This window comes from Pygocentrus nattereri, chromosome 7 (genome assembly GCF_015220715.1).
Source record: "Pygocentrus nattereri isolate fPygNat1 chromosome 7, fPygNat1.pri, whole genome shotgun sequence".
NCBI lineage: Eukaryota > Metazoa > Chordata > Actinopteri > Characiformes > Serrasalmidae > Pygocentrus > Pygocentrus nattereri.
In genome coordinates this window covers 27,117,243-27,134,334 of record NC_051217.1, presented here as the reverse complement: position 1 = coordinate 27,134,334, position 17,092 = coordinate 27,117,243, and the positions used below count along the sequence as shown (strand labels likewise).

The following is a 17,092-nucleotide window of genomic DNA, read 5'->3' as shown; positions in this document are numbered from 1 at the left end:
TATACTATATATTTATAAACTATACTGCCTATACCTAAAATCATACAAACGAAAGGTTAAAACAGAAGTTAGGACACCAATGGGGTTGTCCTGAAGTTAGGACAGTATTGATAAAATTTTGTCTAGTTTGGATGCTTCTCTGATACCATTTTCTTTTTTGAGTTACATTAAGATTATGAATTTAAGAATTGTTATTCTGTAATAACTAAATTTAGTCCTGTCTAAAATGGTCATAATGACTATAATGGTCATATATGACATAATGGTCATATATAACGCTGGGGAGCGATGATGAGGCGTATGCTGAGAGAAGCGAGATTTATTAGGGGCAAATCCATAATCAAGTTCTAAACAGTCCAGGGTCAGAGAGCCAACACAGAGAGAACGAGGGACAGACATGACAAAAAGAAACACAGGCTAAACACAACAACAGAGAACAGAAAATACAATGGAGACAAGAAAATCAAACACCATACAATAAAAAGACCAGCAAACTAACAGGGGAAACCACAGGGCTTAAATATAGCAACAGGGTAACAAGACACAGGTGGTTAACAAGAGGGTTAACAAGACACAAGTGAGAACAATCAAGGGCAGGGTCTGGAAACAAGGGGGCAGGACAGGGAAGAATCAAAACAAGGAAGCACATGGACAAAACCAAAGGAACACAAAAGCACATGGAGGACTGGGAGGGGCCAATCGTGACTAGAAAGATTAGATTTCAGAGTTAGTGTTTCTATAAAATGGCTTCTGGACTGTATAGGAAGCTGTAATAAACTGTTCACTGTTTTATTCATAATATACATTCATTCATCAGTAAATATATTTAGCATGTTCGACTAAGCTAGAAATTAATACCAATGTCAAGGGATGTAACTTGTTTTAGTCAGTTGGCGATAAGCAAAAATAACTTTGTAGAATACTTCTCCAGGCTACTTTGTACTCTACAACAAATTGTTTTCAAGAAGATTAAAATGGAACAAAACATCAGCCTCTATCATAATGTATTCATAATTTTGTACGTTTTTGAAAATAATTTTCTCTCTTGAAATAGAAAAACAGACCCACAACTACCACCAATATTTACAAAACTCAGTTTGTGCAGAAAAGTTAAATTTAAGTGATTTATTGACATTTGTTTTAAACAAACTAATGATTAACATGTGTAAGTTGTTAAGTCTGATTTGTATTGCATGAAAAACATTTTATTAATTTTACAACTTTCATTACGTTTATTTTATTGTATTAATTTACAATATAGGTGTAGTACTACAGTTACAGGTTGTCCATCTGTTTCTCTGCATAATCTGTTAGTTCTTCAGTAGTCAGTGGATGAGACACAAAGAGAGTTAACTCATCTGTTGCTTCACAGTTTTAGTTAGTCGTCCTCTAGTCTGGTATAGCTGCCCACAGGACACTGTTGGCTGGATATTTTTTGTTTGGCAGACCAAAATTTTCAGCTCAGTAGTGACACTGGGGTGTTTAAAACACACTACACATACTAAAATGCCACCACCATGTCAGTGTAATTGTAGTGCTGAGATTGATCCAGCACCCAAATAATACCTGCTCTTGATTGGCCTTGGATCGTAAGCATGTGAGGTGTTGTCATGTAAGTTGTAGCTGGTCATGATGCTTATTTTCTGTAAATACATGTAAAAATGTATTAGTACATTCAAAAATGTAATTAGTTGACCATATTAGAAACATTGTCCATATTAAAACAATCCAAGTTTGCCTTAATCATTTCAATAATGAATGTTTTTCCCCTAAAACTGTGATGGTGTACCATTTTAGCCCACCATCTAAATTAAGATTAAGATTAAGTGACCCTTGTTAGTCACACAACAGGAAAATTTCACCTCCACATTTGATCCATCCATGCAGTGAAACAGCACATAAACACTAGTGAATACACACACACTAGGGGCAGTGAGCACATGTACCCTGAGGGGTGAGCAGTCGTATCTGCAGCACCAGGGGAGCAGTTGGGGGTTAGGTGAATTGCTCAGGGACGCTTAAGCCATGTACTGTCGGCTCAAGGGATCGAATTGCCGACCTTCTGGTCACAGGGCTGGTTGAGATCATGAGATGATAATGATTTTAAAAATCTGTAACTGGTATTATGTGTTTTTGAGTATTTATTTTTAAGTGATAGTGCAGACTGTTATTGGTCATGTCATGCGATTTCAAACTGTAGTCACAAGCTCAGAGAAGCTTCAACATGTACAGGACAGTTCCTAGTTTCCCAGCATCCATCAAAAACCCCATAGAAACTGCTTGGAGCACCTTAGAATCCTTTGGGATGACATAGCAAGCACGTAACGATACCTTATAAACCACATGGAACACCATTGCAGTTGCTTAGCAACACCTTAGCAACCATTTAGCAACATTTTGGCAGCTACTAAAGATACCTTAGCAAACTCCTAACAACTACCTAACACACCAGCAGTTGTCTTTAGGAAAGGAATCACACAAATGATTCTTGATATCTGCTAAGCATAAGCCAGTATATTAATATATGAATTTTCATATATAGTTAATATAGTATTTCAGTATTTATTTTAATGCTCGTGATTAGCAAGTTTGTGACTCCTTGACTGTTTTCTCTTTACTCAACATAATGACTTTTCCATTCATGATAAAGGTCACATGTTTGACCTGGTTTGTTTGTCCTTTGTACAGATTTTGAATCTAAACTCTCTTCCATTTCCAATGTCTGACCGTATGCTTATACTGTTCATTGTCCCAATAACTGTAACTCAAGATCCAGTTAAAAGGTTCATCCCTTTTCGTAATGTTAAATCTGTAGATCCCTGTTCTCTTATCTGCTTTATTACTATGACTTTTCCCACTCCATTCTCTTTTTTAGGATAAGGATGGCTATGTTTACATGCAAAGATTTTTGCCAATCCAATTGAATACATTCCGATTACAGATTCAGACTGAGGTGTTTATATGCTCACTCTGTTCAACAATCTGATGGAAAATCTTCATTGACATGTATACTACAAGTAATCCAAACCAAAATGACGTGCATGTGTGGAGTACCACTTAGACTTACCATGACCGCGAACATCTTGGAGGTCCAGTCCGAGTGATATGAGTTTTCAGTTGGTGCTTGTGTTTTTCATTGCTTTAAAATGACTCAGGAAAACGTAGTTCACATGTACCTATTAAAGAAGGTTGAGAGGAAGATGTCGTGTTCTGAGACACATAAGCTGGATGCCTTTCCCATCACCATCTTTTAGAGCTCAAAGTGTAAACTCTATCTCCTCTGCAGACCAGTTTCAGCTCTCACCATGTTGAACATTTTAAACTTTCGCTATGACACGAACGCTCATGCGCAGAACGTACTTACACATTCCGATGGAAATGTAATCAAAAGCAGTTTTTTACATGGCTATTATTTTTCTATTTAATGGATTCTTTACAGGATTACCCACCTCATTTAATTGGATAGAAGTTGTAATCTGAAGGGCTATAGACTATGGACTAGTCTATTCCGATTGAGGTGTTTACATGGATGTATTCTATTCCGATTGATCTATTAGTCGGATTATTAATGGATTATTAGGCTGCATGTAAACGTGGCTAATGCTTAATTTGGCTCTCTCGGAGTCCCTCAATGTATTAGCCCCTGTAAAAACCAAAACTGTTCCTTTCACCAGTTCTGTACCTTGGTACACTGCTGAACCCCACATTCTGAAGCAGGCCGGTCGTTGGCTTCAAAGGCTGTATAAATTAAGTCAAGTCAAAGTTTATTTATATTGTAAGGGTTCAGCCTTTTTGAGGATTTTTGATGTTTTGTTTTATTCGGGGAACAGACGCAGTCTCAATTGGGCATCTCAAGGCAATTAGCAGGTGGTCAGTTTAGCTTGTTTGCTGCCTTGCCTTGGCCCTGGTTTTTGTCAGTGACTGACTGTCCTACACTGATGGCTATCTGAGAGACTACAAGCTATGCTGCATAAAATGAGAGCAGCACTCTCCCACGAAGGATGGATATCAACCTACTCAAAAGACCGGGCTTGCTCTCAAAAGTAGACCAATTATCTACAAAGCCCACATTGTTTTCTGAGCACCACTTGGACAACCAGCAGTTCAGTGACCATAACTTGCTGTAGATTTCAGCACACATTGAACTGGGATGGGGCCAAAGCATATTATGGCAACATATGTACAACATATGCGTCAGAGCAGAGCGTCAGGCTGCTCATGCTGCTAAGCTGGTTTGTTTTTAGTTTAGCTTTTTAGCCTAGCTTTTAGCCTTCTTTTTTTAGCCAAACTGGGCAACACAGCTTTTGTTTTAACTGTTTTTTAACCTGTTTTAACTGTCAAATTTATCCGCCTGGATCTCTGCGCTGACTACCCTAATCCACGGACTTCTTGTTTTATTTCATTCAAATCTATGAGTTGTTTCTGCGCCATGCTGCCCCTCAGCTCTCCAGCTGGATGTGATGGCTGTGCAAGGCTGAGCCAGAAGATTATTGAACTGGAAGGAAGAATCTCTGTGCTCTACCAGATCAAAGACGACAAAGATCTCCTCGACTCCTTGCTGGCTACAACTCAGGCAGTCGGCACTGGGCTAGACGGAAGTCTTTCTCGAACAGCTGCTACAGCTGTCCAGGATGAGGATCACTGGCCTCAGCTAGGAGCTAAACCCAAGGCCAGGGAGGTGTGCTGTTCCACACCGTGCCAGACTGAACCGTGGTCCGTTGCAGGTGGGGGTTTGTGTGGTGGTAGGTGCTCCGCCCACCACCCCATTCCGCAAAAGGTTCAACTGAGCAACAGATTCTCTGTGTTGGAGGAGCTGGCTGCCACTTTTGCTGACAAATAGTCGTCAGTACACAACATCCGAGTAAGCACTCCAAACTTTACCCCTGCTCCATCTGGAAACCCCACTTAGCAGCGGGCCCGCCACTCCACCTCTCAGCTGGAATTGGCTGGACAGCCAAACCACTGCCTACCTACCCAGGCCATCTCCACCTCCACATGGGCACCCTACTGAGCTCCTTCACAGCTTCCACATGGACAGGCGGACTGCTGATCCCCACACCAGAACTCTGCCACGCTGACCCCTTGTTTCCTGACACCGCTGGTTACCAAGGAACGAGCCCATCATCCATCCTTGCCTCAGCCTCGACCGACTCACTACAGTCCTCCTCCCATGCTCATAGTAGGTGACTCAATCATTAGAAACGTTAAGCACCGCACAGCGTAGTTCACTCTGTCTCTGGTGCAAAAGTCTCTGACGTTACACAGCAACTCCGCAGTCTTCTGAAGAAATACGACTCAGTGAAGAAGATAGTAATACATGTGGGATGTAACGACATCAAAAATCAGAACATAGAACTGCTTAAAAAGCACTTCACAAGCCTGCTGTCTTCTGTACAGGATTGCGGTAAATCTGTTTTTATCTCTGGATCAATTCCATCACTGGGAAGAGGTACAGGATGTTTTAGCTGCATTTTAAATCTTCACATCTGGCTCCAAAAACATGCCCCTGCAAAAGCTTGACTTCTGTTGACAATTTTAAACTTTTCTGGAAGCGCCCTTCTTTTTACAGAGTTGTTGGGTTTTATCCCAATATGCTGGGTTCACAGATTTTAGGCCACAATATATTTTACTCTGTTTTTAACTCCAGATGACACTTGCGTACCTCAAACTCAAATATCTCTGTAGTTTTACGTAGAAGACCCAGGACCAGCTCATCATCAAAAAGAAATAACGGAGAAGTGAAAACGTTTAATGGTTTTAATAATTCAGATAATCTGATTTTTATTGCTACAACTCCAATTACTTTACACTCATGAGAAAATCCTGCAGTAAATGCTGTAACAGATCTCGAGAGTTTTAAAAACAAAAAAGGTTTAGGCATAATTCATCTTAACATTAGAAGCCTACTCCAGAAGGATAAAATGGATGAATTTAAAGTCCTGATTGCACAATCTGATCCAGATATTTTAATCCTAACAGAGACCTGGTTTAGACAATCTGTAAGTGATGAAGACATGGCTTTAAATTAATTTAACCTTTTTAGAATAGACAGAGAATCAAGAGGAGGCGAAGTAGCTATTTATGTAAGAGTAAATGTACAAGCTACCTTATTAACTGCAGTCTCTAAAGAACAATACTTTGAGTTCATAGCTCTGAAAGTGTGCCTTGGGAAAAATAACTCTTTTAGTTTAGCTGGGATATACAAGCCTCCTTCTGCTCCATCTTCTGCTCTTGATGAAATAGCCACTCTTTTATCACAATATACCGCCACTGAAATGCTGGTCCTTGGGGATTTTAATTTTAACAGACTTTCTAATGCATCCGATTACTTAAAGGAAATATGTGGAAATCTTACCCTCACACAATTGTTAATGGAATCAACACGCCCAAATGTTAAGGATCCCACCAAATCTACCCTGTTATACTTAATTCTGTCCAACAAAATGGGCAGAATTTTTGCCTCAGCAGTCTTTGACCTTGGTATTAGTGACCATTGCCCAATTGGATACATTCGAAATAGTTACAAAAACAAAACGGGCCCACAGATGGTGGTTACAAGAAATTTGAAACATTTTAGAGAACAAGCTTTTCTATCTGACTTAGCAATGAGTGAAATCCACCTTACACTAGAAATTCCAAATGTTGATTTGGCACTAAACCACTTTAGCAACTCATTTCTAACGGTGGTAAACAAACATGCCCCCCACAAAAAGCAAAGAATAAGAGACAGATCAACCCTGGTAGTGAAGTTTCCTCATTGTTTAAAGCCAGAAATAAAGCTTGGTCCACTACTAGACACACGGGAGAGTGAGACCACTAGCTCACAACTGAGAAACATGTGTACCTCTGCAGTTAGAAAGGCCAAATCAGATTATTATCTCAGCTTGATTATGAGCTCTACAAACACTCATATCTTCTGGAAAACTGTAAAATCCCTTAAAAACAATTCCTCTATCCTTCCAACCAGTATTATAGTTGATGATCAGCTGATATCTGATCAGAAGGAAATCTGTAGAGCTTTTAATACACACTGGCTCAAATCTGCAGTTAGACAAAACTGACAATAACTCTACTACTACACTGGACCTACTACTGGGCTGGACCATTGCTTCCTGTGTCTAGCAGCCCCAGTTATTTTAGAATACATAACATATTTTCAATCTCTGTCTTTTATCATGCAGAATTCCCAGGATCTGGAAAATAGCTCATGTAACTCCCCTGCATAAAGGAGGTGAGGCAGCAGATATAAATAACTACAGGCCAATGTCAAAATTGTCCTGTTTAACTAAAATTTTAGATATCAGTCTGGCTTTAGAGAAAGACACAGCACCATTTCTGCTACCACACTGGTTTTAAATGATCTCAACATGGCCAAAGACAGGAAGAAGCATTGTGCTGCCATTTTTGTTGATCTATCAATAGCGTTCGATACAGTTAATCACACTGTTCTTCTAATGAACTTATAAAAGATTGGCTTTGATACAAATGCACTAAAATGGACCCAAAATTACCTTTCAGACAGACAACAATGCATAGCACTGAGTAATTACAAATTAGATTTCTTGAGTATATCCAAAGGAGTACCACAAGGTTAAATTTTGTGCCCAGTTTTGCTGCCTCTTCCTTAGACTGCAAAGTACACCTGTATGCGGATGACATGGTTTTATACTGTTCAGCTGACTCTGTTTATGCTGCAATAAGAAAACTGCAGTGCTCAATTTATGCTCTACATGTTGCTTTGCATAAACACAAACTGGTTTTGAATGCTAAGAAAACGTTTATGCTATTTTCCAGATCAACTAATACACATTTTAATTCTGTAATTAATATCACTTCCCTGACAGGATCCAACATTGAGAAAGTCACAGAGTATAAATACCTTGGCATATGGCTGGATGATAAACTCACTTTTAAACCCCATATTAATAAAGTGGTTAGTAAATGTAGGCAGAAGCTCAGTTAACTTTATAGAAATAAATCCTGTTTCCCTGTGTGTGCTAGAAAAAGAATTGTTAAGGCAGCCTTACTTTCGGTCATGGGCTATGGTGATGTAATTTACGAACATGTATCTGCCAGCTCTCTCAAACCGCTGGACTCAGTCCATCACTTGGCACTGAGGTCGATGTCAATGTCAATGTTAAATTTATTTATAAAGCACATTTAAAAACGGCCAAAGTGCTGTACAAAGTGCAATAATAATATGGAATAATATAAATAAAATTAAAAATAAATACAGACTAATGTAAAAAGAGTAATTAAAAACAACTCAATAAAAAAATAGAAATTACAGAATAGAATACAATAAAAGAAGAAAGAAAAAAAGGTTAATCACTTTAGACCCTTATGACACTCATCACTGCAGACTGTATGAAAAAGTTGTTTGGCCCTCACTAGCTACATGGCGGGAAACACATGGGTTTATTTTCATTTACAAAACACTTCTACAAAATAGAAGTATATTACTTCCATGATATCTGTAAATAATGGTATTTATCAGACTCGATCATCCAGTGGCCGGATCACATGCCGGGTACTACGGGTTTTTACTGAACTGGAAAAATCTGCTTTAAGTTACAGCACCAGCAAACTGGACCTTAATACAGGAACCACTAAAGCTCAGCTTGCTGGTGTCACTTGGTCATTTTAAACTTCTGCTCTCTAACCACCTCCACTCTGCCTGCAACTGTTTTACCTGAGTTCTTACCATTTATAATGACATAATACATTTGTTTATTAGTATATCTTCCTCATCTTATTTTAACTTGATTTTATTAACCTTTACATCTTATGTATGTTTTCATTTCTGTTTTATTTATTTATTTATTTATTTGTTTATTTATTTATGTGTTATATGTTTTATGTATGTTTTATTATTATTAATATTTCACTTTTCATACCTGATTTGAGTCTTCATTTATTAAATTTACTTTTATCATCTGGTATGTTCTTACACATTATCAGTCCACTTACTCACGTACTAACTCGGCAACATTGTAAGTGAGGGGCACCCTCAATGTTCTCCCAGACTAAATCAAGGTTGATTGATTGATGTACAATAATGCCTCACGTGCTGGTAAGTCTAGTTGTCTTCCCAGTTGTATTAATAGGTAAAATACTAACTTCTCCCTTGATGCTCATGGATGCTGGTACTCTTAGCATTCTTGCTCTGTTTGATTTAAGTGCTGCCTACGACACAGTGAGCCATTCCATCCTTCTTTCAAGATTAAGTGAGCTGGGCGTTGCTGATTCTGTTCTTGATTGATTCAGTTCTTATCATCGTAAGCAATTAAGCAATTTCTTACTTTCTCTGGACACAGTTCTTCCATTTCCACTGTTACTCAAGGGGTCCCACAAAGTTCAGGTGTTCGAGGACTTTTGCACAGTATGAAATGTTTAATGGTACATCATCATCAGTAGGCTATCCAGAGTTTAAAGACCCTCTATCGTGAGAAGCTGAATTTATCTGACCTTTTTTTAGTTTAATTTATTCTGTAAACATTACAGGTTCCATTCATGCAGTCCATATATGGAGATTAACAAAATTTAAGAAAGATGTTGCTGAAGTGCAGTGGGGATAAAATAGGTCATTGCTATCCTCATTCCTTATTCACTCAATAAACAAGTTTTATTTTATGTAGTATATCGTTAAGGACAATTTGCATTGTCACTCTGCTACGCCTTAAAAGTGCACAATCATTAAGTCAAGCACGCAAACATCTGTTTCCCATATCCTTCACTACTTATTGTAATAGCATTAATTGGAATGTATATGGCTCTCAGTGCAAATTAAATGAACATGTTTAAATGAAGTTGCTCACATATCCAATGGTTTGTTCTAATACAGATATTTTAGACATTTTTTTCTTTCATAGCTCACAGTAAGAGCTAGAATATGAACAGATGCCTTTTGCAGAGCATTGTAAGTAATGAACTCTATTGGCCAGTGAGCCTTTATTGAGAGCCAGAGAAGGCCCAAAAGTCATGAACATGTGCCAAATATTCCTTGCAAAACACAGCATAGTTAATGTGGAAATCTTTTGTTTTCTGTTGCTTTCATTACTGTTCCATTTGCATTTTGGGGACCCTTGGTGTCCAGCTTTCTGGGTTGCAGTCTGTAAAATCCTTTATGCAGTGTTGATGGCAAATAACTAATGTGGAAATTTGCCTATATGGCAAATGATGCATCATTTTTTATTAAAGAAAAGCAAATCTATGCCAATCAGGGCACATGCCTCCCTGGTGGGATGATCAACAGGTTGGTAAGACTATAAAATCTTTCCCATTTACGTTTTATAAGGATTTGTTTTATCTTTCTCAGTGCACTTTTTTGTTTCTGGGTATGAGATTGTGGATGTCAGTGTTTCTGTTTGGTTCAATAGAGAGAGAGAGACAGAGACAGAGAGAGAGAGAGAGAAATCCAGCAAGAAATCATGTTAGGGACTAATACATGTATTGACTGAACAAAAAACAGTAATTTTGGGGGAACAGAACATTTTGGGAAGTTCATCACGTGCAAACTATGGAAACAATAATACAATGTAATTTATTTCTGTTATGTGTTATGTTAGTAATGCAGAAAGCATGGAGAGAGAGGAATCCACAGGCGCGAATCTCTGCTGCACATGAAGCACTGGAGCTTGAGGAGTGAGCTGCATTGTTATATGTACACCATACACACACCTGACCATACACACACCTTCATATTTCATACTTGAGACTTATTGCGCTGTCTGCTTTAATTTTTATCTACTGTGACATGTAAATAAAAGCCAGCAAATACCAAAGACTACAGCTGAAACACTTGGTATTGTCTTTACTACACAAACTGCACAAAATACTTGGAATGTGTATTTTTATTATTCTTTCTATTTTATGTCTCAATTCAGACATGGTTATTGTTCAGTAGTAGTGAATGGTGGAATTTTATTGACTTTGCTTAACTAAAATGAGTCATGAGTATAAATGAATTATTTTTTATTTTTAAATGAGTTATTTTTTACAATGATGAATTTACTGTGCAGTTGATAAAACCAAATGTCTTGAAAAAAATCACTCCTCAATTCATTTTCTGTAAAGAAAAACAAAGCAGTGTCTTTGTGCATTGTATGAGGGTTGAGATTCAGCTACAAATTTAGCTGACAGCAATAAGCATGCAAGAAACACTTTAAATGAAAAGAAACTTTTTTTTGTAATCCTTTGAAACTTCATATCAATAGCACAGCTTTTGCATGTTGTTATATGCAGTTAATCATTATTTTTAGGTAAGTGTGGCCTACGTTTTGTCTTGTCTATGTGTTTTGCACTTGATTTATGATCTAGGCCAAGCTTTATGGGAAAAACAGTGTCACTTGTTTTAATTAAAATCTTGCTCTTTCTAACTGGAAGCCTTTAAGGAGCCAATGTAACCCTATTTATTTGTTTTAGTGTAGACTAACTGTTTTATCAATAACCATTAAGTGATTTTATCAATACATGTCGGTCATTCACTGCCTATGATTACTAGAACCTGCTAAAGTCTGTTTTAGCTCTATGTTCTTTTGACTGTGTTACAGCTGTGCCACAGCATACATACTGTTAGCTGAAGAGGAGGCTACCACCATTGTGGAGGCTGAAAAACTCTTCAAACAGGCGCTGAAAGTGGGAGAAGGATGCTATCGCCGAAGCCAGCAGCTCCAGCACCATGGCTCTCAGTATGAGGCTCAGCACAGTGAGTGCACACAGCACACACACTTTGTATAAACCAGTGTTCCTTAGCTCCAGTTTCAAGGAGCCACTGCACTACAGAGTTTAACTGTTCCCCCAACATGCTTGATCCAGCTCATCAGCTAATTAAGAAGCCCAAAATGAGTGTGATCACTTGTGTGGGGCAGGGCTGGAGTTAAGAGTCTCTAGTACAATATGGCATGTGCTCTCTGTTAAAAACAGGCTTTATTGCGCTATGCATTATGTACACTATTTAGATGTTTAAGAAAATAGAACTGAATATAATAATGAATAGAATGAATAATAATTGAATGATGACTTTCTTAAAGTTCTCTGCACATTTACTCTCTCCATTTCAACAATCTTTATTACATGCCTTCTCTCTAGTGTCCTGCTAACACAAACATTTTATCTATAGATATTAATACATTTTAAATGCTAAATAGTGATTCAGTGTAACTCCTTTTGCCTAAAACACCAAAACCCAAACCCCAAAATCCAAGCCTGGTAGGTTTTACAAAATATTGGGTAAACATTTTTTCACATCAGATCGGGCCGGCTTTTAAATGAGTTATCTTTTATGTACACTGTAAAGATTAATTTGGAGTTTTAACTTCAAAAAGTGTGCAACCTTACTTTGGCCTTAAAGTTTTCAGTTTATTGTACTTCAAATAATTAGTTAACAGGGTGTAATGTACATTGCTCGATTTGAAGTTCAGTGAACTTGAAATTTTAAAACAGCTATTTTGCTTTCTTTTATGAGTTTGAATGATCATTGTTTTACATGTATTTGTTTGTTCATTATTTGTACTTTTTTTAAGGCACGCACACATTTCCTTCTTTTCTTCTTTGCATTCCTGTGTGCTTTGTTTTATCTTGTCTTCATTTGCCCGTGATAGAGTGAATATGTGCTTAATTATACAAGTTGTCAGTTTGCGGATTTTCCAGAGGTTTTTTAGCTTGACATAATTATTGTTTGAATATTCTATGAAAAACTAAAAGCTTAAACTAAAAACTCATAAGGCCCAGAAGGTACCCTGCTTGATCTTAAATCTGGCTTTCTTATCAGCTCATTATCAGTAGCCAGTATTAGCTGGTGATGAATGAAAATGAGAACAATTAGATTTTGCTACTGTCATTTTTGTTTAGCTGGTGATAAATGAAAATGAAAACATTTTTATTTTGCTACTGTCATTTTTGTTTGGAGTGGAAGTATTTAACTAACGCTTTACCATGTGTTTTGTATGGGGGCGGCACGGTGGGTACCGCTGTCGCCTCACAGCGAGGCCTGAGTTCGCTTCCCCGGCCAGGTGACCGGGGTCCTCTCTGTGTGGGTTTGCATGTTCTCCCCATGTCTGCGTGGGTTTCCTCCGGGTTCTCCGGTTTCCTCCCACATGCACATCCCACAAAGACATGCAGTCAGGCCAATTGGATATGCTAAATTGCCCTTGGGAGTGAGTGTGTGAGTGACTGTCTATGTCTGTTTGTCTGCCCTGCGATGGACTGGCGACCTGTCCAGGGTGTATCCTGCCTTCCGCCCAATGACCGCTGGGATAGGCTCCAGCACCCCCCCGCGACCCTGACGGAGAAGCGGCTTAGAAAATGGATGGATGGATGGATTTACCATGTATATGCTCCATTTTTGTTTTGTTTTTTATTTTTATGTTTTTTAATTACAGTCATTGGTTTTGCATTCAGTGTAACAGAAAACATATTAAAGTAGTATAAAAGAATCTTTGAAATTGAAAGCTACATCTTTAACCATTATTTCTTTCTCAAGGAAGGGACACAAATGTATCAGTGTACATTAAGAGGAGGCTTGCTATGTGCTCTCGAAAGCTCGGGAGAACGAGAGAGGCAGTGAAGATGATGAGAGATGATTTTGAATGGTTTAAGCCTCCAACATAAACAAAGACTCTCTTGCTGACTGAGTAATTTATAAGTTTTTGTTCATACATTAATTAATTCACTGTCACCACTGTCACTCTTTTATTTCACAAAAGGACCAGGAGTGGTTTTGTAACAACATGTTAGCTGTGTCTCAGTGCAAAGGAATCTTTTGAATGCACCTTATGTTTCTGACAAAGAAATAAATTACATTGTATTATTGTTCCCATAGTTTACACATGTGATGAACTGGCATGCTTTCTTATCAGCTCATTATGAGTAGCCAGTATTAGCTGGTGATGAATGAAAATGAGAACAATTTGATTTTGCTACTGCCATTGTGTTGAGCTGGTGATGAATGAAAATGAAAACATTTTGATTTTGCTGCTGTCATTTTTGTTTGGAATGGAAGTATTCAACTAACACTTTACCACGTATATGCTTCATTTTTGTTTTGTTTTTTATTTGTTTTTTAATTACAATCATCGGTTTTGCATTCAGTGTACCAGAAAACATATTAAAGGAGTATAAAAGCATCTTTGGACTTCAAAGTTGCATCTTTAACTATTCTTTCTTTCTTAAGGAAGGGACACAAATGTGTTAGTGTACATTAAGAGGAGGCTTGCTATGTGCTCTCGAAAGCTCGGGAGAACGAGAGAGGCAGTGAAGATGATGAGAGATGTAAGTAACCTCTGAGCAGTTTTATAACTCCTGTGATTTCATTTTAGAAAATGTACACAAATGCACATACTTTATTTCATTTAACCGCTTATTTCATTTATTTAGTTTTTTTCATTGTTTGTTTATCTGTACTTGAAATGAGTAAATTGCAGAATTGCTTATAACAGCTGTATTTTTTCCAGTTAATGAAGGAGTTTCCTCTCCTCAGTATGTTCAATATTCATGAGAACCTGCTGGAGTCACTCTTAGAGCTGCAAAACTATGCTGATGTGCAAGCAGTTCTTGCCAAGTATGATGGTATGTTGTCAGTTGTTAAACTGTCCTTATAGTATGTATGTCATTTTTTACTATGTCTAGTGTCTTAGGTACATAACTTTGAGTGAAATATGTGTATGAGGCTATCTGGAATGAGTTCATGTCATTTTTGAATGGATAACCTTAACCCTAGGATAACCTTAGGGTTAACACTGCTCAAAAAATAAAGGGTACAAAGTTGAATGTGCTGACAACAAAATCACACAAAAATCATCAATGAAAATCAAATTTATTAACCAATGGAGGCCTTGATTTGGAGTCACACACAAAATTAAAGTGGAAAAACACACTACAGGCTGATCCAACTTTGAAGTAATGTCCTTAAAACAAGTCAAAATGAGGCTCAGTATTGTGTGTGGCCTCCACGTACCTGTATGACCTCCCTACAACGCCTGGGCATGCTCCTGACGAGGTGGCAGATGGTCTCCTAAGGGATCTCTTCCCAAACCTGGACTAAAGCACACGCCTGTGCGGCCCCCCAAAGAAATGCCACCCCACACCATTACTGACCCACTGCCAAACCGGTCATGCTGAAGGATGTTGCAAGCAGCAGATCGTTCTCCACGGCGTCTCCAGACTCCGTCACGTCTGTCACATATGCTCAGTGTGAACCTGCTTTTATCTGTGAAGAGCACAGGGTGCCAGTGGCGAATTTGCCAATCCTGGTGTTCTCTAGTAAATGCCAAGCGTCCTGCACGGTGTTGGGCTGTGAGCATAACCCCCATCTGTGGATGTTGGGCCCTCATACCATCCTCATGGAGTCGGTTTCTAACCGTTTGTGCAGACACATGCACATTTGTGGCCTGCTGGAGGTCATTTTGCAGGGCTCTGGCAGTGCTCCTCCTGTTCCACCTTGCACAAAGGTGGAGGTAGCGGTCCTGCTGCTGAGTTGTTGTCCCTCCTATGGCCTCCTCCATGTCTCCTGGTGTACTGGCCTGTCTCCTGGTAGCACTCCAGCCTCTGGACACTACGCTGACAGACACAGCAAACCTTCTTGCCACAGCTCGCATTGATGTGCCATCCTGGATGAGCTGCGCTACCTGAGCTTTCACGAGTGTGAAAGCACCACCAACATTCAAAAGTGACCAAAACATCAGCCAGAAAGCATAGGTACTGAGAAGTGGTCTGTGGTCCCCACCTGCAGAACCACTCCTTTACTGAGTGTGTCTTGCTAACTGCCAATAATTTCCACCTGTTATCTATTCCATTTGTACAACAGCATGTGAAATTGATTGTCAATCAGTGTTGCTTCCTAAGTGGACAGTTTGATTTCACAGAAGTTTGATTTACTTGGACTTATATTGTGTTGTTTAAGTGTTCCCTTCATTTTTTTGAGCAGTGTATATATATATATATATATATATATATATATATATATATATACACACACTGATCAGGCGTAACATTCTGACCACCTCCATGTTTCTACACTCATTGTCCATTTTATCAGCTCCACTTACTATATAGGTGCACTTTGTACAATTACAGACTGTAGTCCATCTGTTTCTCTGCATACTTTGTTAGCCCCCTCCAGCATACACACTAGCACACCACCACCGCATCAGTGTTACTGCAGTGCTGAGAATAATCCATCAGCCAAATAGTACCTGCTCTGTGAGGGTCCATGGGGGTCCTGAATACCGAAGAACAGGGTAAAAGGGGGCCAACAAAGTATATTGTAGTCGTTATTGTATCTTAATTTCCCTTAACATTAATTTACATTCTCTCTGCAGACATTAGCTTACCGAAATCTGCAACAATATGCTACACAGCCGCTCTTCTTAAAGCCAGAGCTGTGTCTGACAAGTGAGTAATTTATCTTTATTGTAAGATTGTGTACAGTTTGTTCAGAGCAAGACAAAAAGTGCAATTCAGAGGGTGCCATATTTTAAACTGGGATCACAGTCTTTCTTAGTATGTTTCAGCCTTTCACAAGTTACTTCCTTTATATTTAGTTTGTCAAGTTTAAGTGACACTTGACATCGACACTGTTTTGAAGGAACTGGATCATGCTGTAAGTAGTCTCACAGGACCAGGAGTGATTTTGTAACAAGAATACATGTTTGGGAACAGGTTAGCCGTGTCTGAATGCAAAGGAATCTTTTGAATGAATCTCAATTGTGAGTAAACACTGAAAATGAGCCTTTCTATACTAGTGCTAGCAAAATCTCTCTTTGAGACACAGCTCTTGTTGAACATTTGGCTTTAACTCTACCTTTTATCTATGTTCTTTTAACTTCAGCACACTCAATAGGACAAGCCAAACAAGCTAGCTAGCTAACAGAACTGTTTTTGTTTTTTCTAACCACATGTAATATGTTCTTTGCACACATGTCACACATCAATATATTAAACTGGAGTTTTTTTAAGAAACTTTTCAGCCATGCTAACTTATGTGACATCTTGAGCTAACGGCAGGTTTGTTGTTTGTCAGACAGTGTTGATGAGTGCACCATTGTCCCCTACCTTGAGCTCTGTCTTTCACAAGGTGTTGGATTGGTTTGTT

The 17,092-nt window shown here is 38.6% G+C and overlaps 1 protein-coding gene across 5 annotated transcripts in view; it reads left to right on the top strand.

The window, feature by feature from the left end:
• LOC108443055 (suppressor of tumorigenicity 7 protein homolog) overlaps window positions 1–17,092 on the top strand; it is a 104,768-nt gene that overhangs the window by 41,521 nt on the left and 46,155 nt on the right. For 4 of the 5 annotated variants that reach the window (XM_017723453.2, XM_037540016.1, XM_017723455.2 and 1 more), the window contains 5 exons: window positions 10,569–10,644; window positions 11,553–11,707; window positions 14,174–14,271; window positions 14,454–14,568; window positions 16,320–16,392. In XM_017723453.2, the coding sequence (XP_017578942.1) occupies window positions 10,569–10,644; window positions 11,553–11,707; window positions 14,174–14,271; window positions 14,454–14,568; window positions 16,320–16,392 (517 nt within the window). Of the gene's footprint in view, window positions 1–10,568; window positions 10,645–11,552; window positions 11,708–13,483; window positions 13,582–14,173; window positions 14,272–14,453; window positions 14,569–16,319; window positions 16,393–17,092 lie in introns of all 5 variants that reach the window. The other variant, XM_017723454.2, reaches the window with a different exon arrangement.